The 10,419-nt window shown below is 46.5% G+C and overlaps 1 protein-coding gene across 1 annotated transcript; it reads right to left on the bottom strand.

Annotated features, from left to right (window-relative positions):
• Positions 1 to 2,360: 2,360 nt before the first annotated feature.
• On the bottom strand, positions 2,361 to 2,804 carry LOC108286890 (histone H3.3A-like). The gene has a single exon (XM_017505015.2). It carries the CDS (start codon positions 2,763 to 2,765, stop codon positions 2,448 to 2,450), a length of 318 nt encoding a protein of 105 aa, XP_017360504.1. The 5' UTR covers positions 2,766 to 2,804; the 3' UTR covers positions 2,361 to 2,447.
• Between the last annotated feature and the right edge of the window lie 7,615 nt (positions 2,805 to 10,419).

Below are 10,419 nucleotides of genomic sequence, written 5' to 3'. Positions count from 1 at the left end.
CTCAACCAGCTGCCCACGGGTTTCTCATCAAGATAGTAATTCATTGTACAGGGAAGGGATCTCACCATGTGGAAATTCCCACTTCCTCGGAGAACAGTGTGCACAGTGTTAACCTTGGTAAGTAAGAATTCCCCTCCCCTCACACCCCCGATGGCAGCTTTCCTCTCGGAAGCCTGCGGTCACCCTCAGTCTTATCCAAACCTGAAAAATGACCTGCGGCAAACCTGCCAAGCACCAACAACCCAAGCCATTGGAGCAGATAGTGTCATTTTTTTGGTCTGCCCAGCAACCAAATAGCACTTCAGTTTTCCTTTCGGGGGAAGCAGCTCTTCTCCCCTCTTTTCACGTGATTCTGGTAGGGGAGGGAGTACACGACCCAAGCCTAGCCATCACAGAGGTACATCTCTCTGGCCACAGGGAAGGACACATAGCCCAGGCTGGGCCAGTCAGTTACCTCTGACCAACACTGCTAGACTGCAGTGCAGGGCAGAGCCTGTCTGAGGATAGAAAACTAAGAGATGTACAGAGGCCTGAAAGCAACCCCAGAGCTCCTGGGTCCAGCTGGTCTTTTTAGTTATAAGCAACTTATAACCTACCTTCCTTATTTCCTTCCTTCCTTCTTTCCTTCTTTCCTTCCTTCCTTCCTTCCTTCGTTGCTTCTTCTATTAAATGAAATTTATAGGAGGTCACTGATTTGGGCTGAGCTCCTGCACGAAGCCCCAGTAGACCAAACCAAGATGGAGTCACTCTTGCTAAGTTCCATATCACCAAGCTAAAACTAAGTCATCAGACCTTCCCAAAACTGAAGACAGAGAGAGATAATAAACAAATCCCCAAACAGGCCAGTTGTAGCCAGCAAGGTAAGGAAGTCCCCTCTGCTTTAACCCTTATAAGGAAAGTAACCTGCAGTAACGTGATCTCATCAACCTGCTTTTTCTTCCCTGTGTCTGCTTTCTTCACCCTTTTCTGCCTATAAAGCCAAGCTCCTCTGTTCTGCTCATCAGAACACTTTTCCTAAAGTTTGTGAGGAGATGCTGCCCCAATTCATGAATTACAAATCAAAGCCAACTCGATCATTTAACTAAATTTGTTGTAATTTTGCCTTTCGACATTTCGCTCTTTTTCGTTTCTTTCCTCTTTCTTTCTTCCTCCCTGTCCCTGCTTCTCTCTTTCCTACTTATTTTGGCTTAGGCCAGTTAGAGTTTGGCTTTTGTGTCTTGCACTGAAATTTTTCCAAAAACCACCCCAATGGCATTGACACCTCACACGCCTACCTGTCCCCCAACGTTGGTTGAGAAAGGGTTAAGATCTCCATTTTTGAGTTGTCACAAGGGGTCCTGACCCATCCCAATCCACAACCTCTTTTGTCCCATAAAGTGTAAAATAAGAATATCTTTTTAAAATTGAATACATGTATTTTTCTATTATACACATCATACAAATATTTAATTTCAAATGAGAGAAAGGAGAAAAATTAGTCATAGTCCAGCAACTATGCTTTTAGCTTTTTTTTTTTTTTTTTTAGTTTAACGTATTTTTTTTTTTTTTTTTTTTTTTTGGATACGTAGTTTCGCTCTTGTTACCCAGGCTGGAGTGCAATGGCGCGATCTCGGCTCACCGCAACCTCTGCCTCCTGGGTTCAAGCAATTCTCCTGCCTCAGCCTCCTGAGTAGCTGGGATTACAAGCACGGGCCACCAGGCCCAGCTAATTTTTTGTAGTTTTAGTAGAGACGGGGTTTCACCATGTTGACCAGGATGGTCTCGATCTCTTGACCTCGTGATCCACCCGCCTCGGCCTCCCAAAGTGCTGGGATTACAAGCGTGAGCCACCGCGCCCGGCAGTTTAATGTATTTTAATAGCAAACTTACAGGAACAGCACAGAAGACAGACAACATTAAAAACATGTACTTTCATGTAGGACCACTCAGTTAGAAAAGTATAGTGAATGGATGGAATCTACTGTATGATAAAATGCTACAAACACCATTTAGTTGCCGTCAATAAGAAATTTACTTGTTTTAAAAAAATCCAAATGCTGGCCTTGTCCAGAAAAATTTAACAGATTTATTTATAATTATTATAAAGTTGAACCGCTGAAACTTGTTCACTGAAACATTTTAACTAGTATTAATGCTTTACGTCTCCACATTTATATTAAAAATTCACACACAAATGAAAATGGAAAAACTGCCAATACCTGATTTCTGTCCCCTATTTTTCCACTCGCAATCATATACTTAGGTACCTTTTGACCCCACGGAAAAAAAATTATCTAACATTCAGAACTACCAGTAAGAGGAAGAAGAGAATTTTTTTTTTTTTTGAGAACGAAATGTTTCCCATCATAGTGGATTCTTCACTCTCTCCACGTACGCGGCGTGCTAGCTGGATGTCTTTTTGCATAATTGTTACACGTTTGGCATGGATAGCACAAAGGTTGGTGTCTTCAAAAAAGGCCAACCAGATATACCTCGCTTGCCTCCTGCAAAGCACCAATAGCTGCGCTCTGGAAGCGCACATCTGTTTTAAAGTCCTGAGCAATTTCTCGCACCAGACGCTGGAAGGGAAGTTTGCAAATCAGAAGTTCAGTGGGCTTCTGATAACGTCTCATTTCACGGAGTGCCACAGTACCGGGCCTGTATCGATGAGGTTTCTTCACCCCTCCAGTAGAGGACTCACTCTTGTGAGCGGCTTTTGTAGCCACTTGCTTCCTGGGTGCTTTACCACGGGTAGATTTGCGGGCAGTCTGCTTTGTACAAGCCATGGTATAGAGACCTCCTTACTTACCCCCCTTTGGCTGGAGCTCGGCAAGCGAGAGGCAGTGCTGGCATTGGAGAGCGACGGCCAGCTTATTTTATTAATAGCTTATGTCTTTACAAGTATTTCCCCATGCATTTATATAGCCGCAGGCTTCAGGCATACAAAGTGTACACTGCTGTGATCATCGTGACCATCAGCAAGCAGGCGTTGTCATCAGCACTTCTTTCTGTGGTTTCTCAGTCTCTTTTCTTTTCTTTCTTTTTCTTTAAAACAATTTTATTTTCCCCTGGTCAACAGGACCTGAGCAACATGGTAAGATTCTGTCTCTTAAAAAAAAAAGAAAGAAAGAAAAGAAAAAAAAAAAAATTAGCCAGGTGTGTGGTGCGCGCCTGTGCTCCCAGCTACTTGAGAGGCTGAGACAGGACCGCTTGAGCACAGGAAGTCAAGGCTGCAGTGGGCCATGTAAAATAAAAAATAAAAATGAAAACTAAAAAAGAGAAAAGAATAAATTTAATTTTTTGTAGATATACTATGTTGCTTAGACTGGTCTCAAATTCCTGGCCTTAAGCGCTCCTCCTGCCTCAGCCTCCCAAAGCACTAGGATTATAGGGATGAACCACATCCAGCCCAAAGTCTCCATTTTCCACGGCTTTTCTTAGTGTAGGTGGAGTTGTGAGACGGGAAATTATGTCAGTCACCTACAACAATGTCAACACACCTGCTAGGTGGGAGCTCTTCCATCACCTGGAGTTTTATGCTGAGGCCTGGGTCCCGTGCCCAGAGATTCTGTCTCAGTCGTTCCGGGGTGGTTTCTGATGAGCCTTTCCGAGAGGCTCCGGGTGAAACCCACGCTGGCAGGTGTGTAGGAATGCTTTTGCTATCTAGATGATAAGCATATTCAAGTTTGAGAAGCTAAGATATAGATAAGTCCGGACTTTCAGTTTAGTTAAGTCATTTACCAAACACTGATTCATGCACCTGTGGTTTTCAGAAGCATACATTTCTCTTGGGGACCAAGTTTCCGAAGGGGACATGGCCCACAGTTTCGAGTCTAAAGCCCTTGGGAACTGCCAACTTCACATAACCTAAATGAGGAAAACATTAGGGAAGGGTTTCTATTACTGTCGTCTCCTAATCTCCCTTCAGATGGCTCAAGGTTAAGGGCAGGCTGGGGGGAGCTGGATCCTTTGGTGCAGTTTCAAAGTTCTCAAGTGCTGGGGACTATGTTAGAGGATGCAGTGATGAATAACCCAGAACACGGTCCCTGCCCTCTAGAAGCCAATGACCAGTGGGAAGATGATTACAAAGTAACTGCTACACAGCTGGGAAATAGCTGGGCAGAGAAAGGCACAGGGTGGCCTGGGAGCAAAGAAGAGGCACCTAGCCAGCCTTCGGCAACCAGGGGATACAGCCTGGAAGCAGAGGAAGGGAGGGTCAGCCACATGGAGGAAGGTGGGAAGGGCATCCCTGGCAAAGAGAACAGCAAAGGCAAAGGCAGAGGCAAGGGGGTACAAAACATTATGGCGCCCTTAGGTGTGGAACGGTGAGCAATGGAGCGGGAAGGCAAGGTGGGGCCAGGCCCACACACCTGCAATTGAACAGGCAGGTGGAGCCTCTGAGATCTCCAGTCCTCAGCCCAACCTGGAGCTGGCTTAGGACCGTTTGAGAATTTTCCACCTGTCCACTAAGCAGAGTGACTCGGCTTCTCAGACTACTTGAGGTGTCACCTCAAAGGCATCACATTTGGTCCATAAATCCCCAAGCCTGGTTTAGGCCTGCACACGCCTAACTGTAACCACACATTTTTCCAAGGGCAAGGACAATGTGTTGGTTAAGTTGCTAGTAGCAGACATATTTAGCAGTGGTTTACATGAAACACAGGCATATTTTCACCGGGAAACAGAACAGGATGCATACAGTGGTCCTGTGGTCAAGGTTCAGCATGTCCAGCGTTCTAATCCACCACCCTTCGCTGCCTTGCTATGCAGAGTGGGACCACGGTCCAGAGGCAGGTGCCTCACTGGGTGCTTGTTAGAAACACAGAATGAGCTCTACTCCAGACCTACTGAGCCATGGCCTGCATTTTAACAAATCCTCAAGTGATTTATTTGCAAGCTGGTAGTTGAACAAGTTGGCCTTATTACTGGTTGCAATGAGGAAGACACCATGGGGGAACCATTTCTGTTAAAAGGTGTTCGAAAGGACTTACAGGCGTTGGGCTTTGGTTAGGTGAATTGGGGGAGGGTCTAGGAGGGAAGGGATCGCTCTGCATTGTCTGCTCTCTGGAAATGGGACAATTCTGTGGCTGGATATGTTAGTAAATCTTATCTATAAGGACAGCAGACAGGATCAAGGCTGTAGTTGGAGTTGATAAGCTGCTGTCACTTAATGAACCAGGTGGGGATGTGTTTAGTGTTTTGTGGGGATTTTTTTGTATGTGCTTAGACAGAGTTATGAAGGGGTCCCTTGACCTCTTCATTCACAGTTGCAGAGTGGCAACTGATGTCGGTGTCTGTGAGAATATCCAGGCAAGTTTTAATAAGATTAAGCCCTAGCTCAAAGTGTCAGGCCGTTTCCTGGATGTCAGGGGATACTTTTTCTTTTCTCAGCATTAAAGGTTGAGAGTTGATGTTTTAGTTTGTGGCTTCCTTTTTCAAGGCTGCCTCATGGCCCAATATGGTTGCTAGAACTCCAGCCATTTCATTAGTGTTTCATGGTTAGGAAAGAGGGTGGGGAGGGTGAACAGCACATTTCTTAGATCCCTTTAAGAAGCTTTTAAGGCCAGGTCTAGTGGCTCAAGCCTGTAATCCCAGCACTTTGGGAGGCTGAGGTGGGAGTTCCAGAGACATTTGAACCACAGGAACTCTATCTTGAGTGGGGGCTGGGTAAAATAAGGCTGAGTCCTAGCTACTAGGCTGCATTGCCAGGAGGTTAGGCATCGTAAGTCACAGGATGGCACAAGATACAGGTCACAAAGACCTTGCTGATAAAACAGGCTACTATAAAGAACCTGGCTAAAACCCACCAAAACCAGGATAACAGGAGTGATATCTGGTGGTCCTCATTGCTCATTATATGATAATTATAATGTTTTAGCTTGCTAAAAGACACTCTCATCAGCACCATGACAGTTTACAGATGCCATGGCAACATCTAGAAGTTACCCTATATGGTCTAAAAATGGGAGGAACCCTCAGCTCTGGGAATTGCCCACCCCTTCTCTGTAAAACTCATGAATAATCCACCCTTGTTTGGCATATAATCAACAGATAACCATAAAAATGGGCAACCAGCAGCCCTGGAAGCTGCTCTGCCTATGGAGCAGCCATTCTTTTATTCCTTTACTTTCCTAGTAAACTTGCTTTCACTTTACAGATTCATCTCAAAGTCTTTCTTGTGTGAGATCCAAGAACCTTCTCTTGGGGTCTGGATCAGCACCCCTTTCCAGTAACAGGAGGATAACTTGAGCCCAGGAGTTCAAAATCAGCCTGGGCAACATGGCAAGACCCCATATCTACCAAATAAATAAATAAATAAATTAGCCAGGTGCGGCGGCACACACCTTTGGTTGCAGCTACTCAAGAGGCTGAGATGGGAGGATCACCTGAGCCCAGGAGATGAGGGCTGCACTGAGCCCGTAAACCAAAAATAAAACTCTAAGGCCCCCCAGTCATCTGAGTGGACCCTTCCTCTCAGCCAAGGGCATTCCAAAGTTAACCTGAACAACTAGTTCAGGCCATGATGGGAAGGGGGAGTCAGACATGCCTCCTTCTACCCTTCTCCCTCATCAGAACCCAGACATTCTTTTCTATTGATAATAATTCTTTCAACCAATTGCCAATCAGAAAAATCTTTGAAGCCACCTATAACTTGGAAGTCCCAGCTTTCAGTTGTCCCACCTTTCCAGACCAAACCAATGTACATCTTGCACATACTGATTGATGCCTGGTGCTTCCTAAAATGTATAAAACCAAGCTGGGCACCAACCACCTTGGGTGCATGCTGTCAGGATCTCCTGAGGCTAAGGATGTGCCCTTCACCTTGGCAAAACAAACTTTCTACATTGATTGAGACCTGTCTTTGACACTTTTGATTTTACAGCCGTGATCCTGCTACTGTATTCCAGCCTGGATGACAAAGTGAGACTCTGTCTCAAAAAAAAGAGAGATGCTTTTAGGACCCCAGCCCCAACAATTTTCATTTATACTTCATTGGCTGTCCTGAGTTTCAAGAGACTTGGGAATTACAGTCTTTTACTTGGATGTATTGCTGACCACCACCCCACACCCCGTTCCAAATCAAGTACTTTGGTAAAGCAGAAAGAGAAATTGGGAATTGGTAGGTGACTGACAGTCTGTCTCAAACAGGGAAGCCAGGGCTCAGGAGTGGGGAGATTCCAGGCCTGGAGGGTGGAGATTTTATCTTCTCTTATCAGTGCTTAACATTCCTGCAGCCAGACTTGTCCTGAGCGTTCCTGATAAAAAAGAAACAACCTCTCTGCACCATCTGTAAGAAATTTTGATAAGGCAGAATTCCCGTCTCTGTTTTTTTATCCAGCTGGCTGGGAAAGCAGGAGTGAAATGTAAGTCGGAATGGCCCCTAAGGCCACAGCCACAGCGAGAGAACGGTAGGGATAAAAAAGGAGATCGGTCTGCCCTACAGGAAGGTTTTATCCTATCTTTAGGGAGGGTGAATGATCCTTAAAGCAAGACAGTCAGAGCTAGTAAGAAGGAAGCCTAGCTTCCCTTTTCATTCCACAAACCAGCGCAACGGGGGAAAAATGAGTTTCGGACACCTTGTGACCTGCTGCAGTGCTGAGGCGCCCTTGGAAAGGGTGGTGGGTGTCTCAGCATATGTTATCCTTACATCACCTTCCACGTACACACCCCATCCTCTGCTCCAGTTCTGGATCCCCTTTCAACCCCATGATAATCCCTTTCTGCAGAAAGGGAAACCGAGGCTTAGCAAGGGTTAAGCAACTTGCTCAAGATCACCCCGCTTCTAAAGAACAGAGCCAAGCTTTCCACCCGGTCTGAGCCGTCCCAGCCCCTGCTCCTTCTCCTACTTTCACAACAGGCAGGCACTAGCCTAGACTTTGAGGGCCCAGCCCTGAGCCAGGCAATCACCCGCTTCCTCTAATCTCAGCTTCATCAGCTTCCAAGCCATCCTCCCACTTCCCAGGTAAAGGTCTTAGGGTCGGACAGGAAGAGACTAAAGGATGAAATATGATTATACAAAGATGTCTAGCTCACAAAACTGTCTCTTGCAGCCATTTATGCCCATTTCCCCTAATTCAGGCAACTCGGAATGTGAGAAAAGCATTCAGCTGTTGCGAAGTGTGATTTTACTCATTACAGAGAACAATTATTTTGAATCTATGAGAACTGTCTAGAAATCACATGTCATTTTCACTTTCACCTATTAACGCTGAAGCTTACATTCAGCTGTTTATAAAGCTTCCCACTGCAGAGGCAGCTGGCAGCTAGCAGCCCGCAGGCAGGCCTGTACCTGAAGCCACCGCACTTCAGAAGAACAGACCCACTCAGCAAGCTGCAGTGCTGGGCTCAAACCTGAATAGATTTTGAAAGAAAGAAAGGCTTGCAAAAAGGACACAGTGAACCAACAGCAAACAATCAACATCTGTCATCATCTGGACTCTCCCCCTGCTTGGGAGCTGCGTTCAGCACGGTCAGGGAGCCTAGGGAGGGAGGAATGAAGCTGAGAGGAAATGGAGATCCTGGGCCTGGGGGAGATCCCCTTGCCTATCTGCCGATCCTACTCCCAGGCTCTGCCGTGGGTCAGGAGCTGGAGCCAAGACTCACCTACAAGGGACATCTGTAAAGCTCTTTGAGCCAAAGGCCAAAGCTGCTGTCCCTTATCTATGATCAGGGATTCCAACAGTAGAGTCCCCAGCTTCCTAGCTACCATAGAGTCATGTTTCCGTTTACTGGGTACAGAGGAGACCCACTGCATGGGGCCAAGCAGAGGGGGCATGTGTGTGTGTGTGCACGTGTCCGTGTGTGCATGTGTATGTACGCGCCTGCAGTAGTTCTGAGGAGTCAGGATATTTGCATAACACAGATATCTTTGCAGATACCAGACAAACAGGAAGTTTCAGAACCTCGGCCATTTCCTTTCACTGTGAATCAGCTGCTGCTTTTTCTCACGTAGAAATGATGACAATCACAGGGTAGGCCATGGCCACAGAGTCCAGGCGAACAGCACAAATGCCTCCAAAGTCTCCTCTGGTCAAGCACTCCCTGTACTCCCCACCCCTGCGACCAGGGCCCCGCCTGCTGGCTTCCTAAAGCACTTCAAGACACCTGTGATCCCAGCCACACATCAGAGCACAACAGACTGCCCCCACACAGCACCTATTATACTAACACTCGGAATGAAGTCCAGCCAGGAGGCTTGGGGGAGCCCTCAACCCCCAGTTCCCAGCAAGGCTCTTGCACAGAGAGGCACGAAGAGTAGCAAGCACACCTTGACATTGGAATGCCTGGGCCCAGAACCCCATTCTTCCCAGCAAGGCTTTGGGCACACAGCCAGCCCCGCTGAGACTAGGCTTCCTAATTAGTTAAATGAGGCTGATAATGGCTACCCTTCAGGTTTGGGGTAAACATTACACCCAAAAGGGAGGAAGATTAGGCAGCAAATAAAAGCACGGGCATTGGCCGGGCACAGTGACTCACACCTGTAATCCCAGCAACTTGGGAGGCTGAGGCAGGAGGATCATTTGAGTCTAGGAGTTGCAGAACAGCCTAGGCAACACAGCAAGACTCTGTCTACAAAAAACTACAAAAATTATCCAGGCATAGTCCCAGCTACTCAGGAGGCTGAGGAAGGAGGATCACTTGAGCCCAGGAGTTTGAGGTGACAGTGGGCTATGATCATGCCACTGCGCTCCAGCCTGGGTAACAGAATGAGACCCTGACTCGAAAAAGAGAGAGAGAGAGAGAGAAAAAAAAAAAACTACTCAAGCTTTGGAGTCAGATACTTGAGTTCAAATCCCAGCATTACCATGTATTGGCTATAAGAACTTGGGCAGATTAACTGTTTCCTAAGTCTTAATTTTCCCATCTATAAATGGAAAAAATAAGAGTGTCTACCTGAGAGTCTATCGGGGGACTGAATGATGTAATCACTCAGCACCAAGTACAGTGCCTGGCTCGCAGGAAACTCTCAGTGATGCGAAGCAGGCTTCTCACCACCTCCGCCCTCCTCCCTCTTCCCACCCACCCCATGCTGCAGAGTCGTGAGCAGGGATCGCAGCAGCTCTTCTTCCCAGTGTGTGCCCAGAACCTGGGCTGGCCCATCAAAAGGCTTAACAAATCAGTTGAATAAACAAATACATGTTCCTGGTTCATAGCATGTGCTAAGGAAATAAACATATAAAAACATAAATGTAAACAAAAGCCAAAGACCAAACCCCCACCCTCTCTGTTTTTGAACTTCCTGTAAGTGGACGGTACAGAAGAATGACTACAGACATCACAAGCTTTAACAGCAGTCAGGTCTGGTTTGCATCCTAGCTCTGCCACTCATGAGTGGTGTGTCCTTTGAGCTCTCTCAGCCTCACTTTCCTCATCTGTAAAAGGGACATCAAATAGTCACTCAGCCACACTGGGTTGCTTTTTTTTTTTTTTTTTTTTTTT

The sequence above is a fragment of the Cebus imitator genome, unplaced genomic scaffold, assembly GCF_001604975.1.
Source record: "Cebus imitator isolate Cc_AM_T3 unplaced genomic scaffold, Cebus_imitator-1.0 Scaffold331, whole genome shotgun sequence".
NCBI classification, from domain to species: Eukaryota; Metazoa; Chordata; class Mammalia; order Primates; family Cebidae; genus Cebus; species Cebus imitator.
Note: the sequence above shows the minus strand (reverse complement) of the source record. Positions and strands in the feature narration are given on the sequence as shown.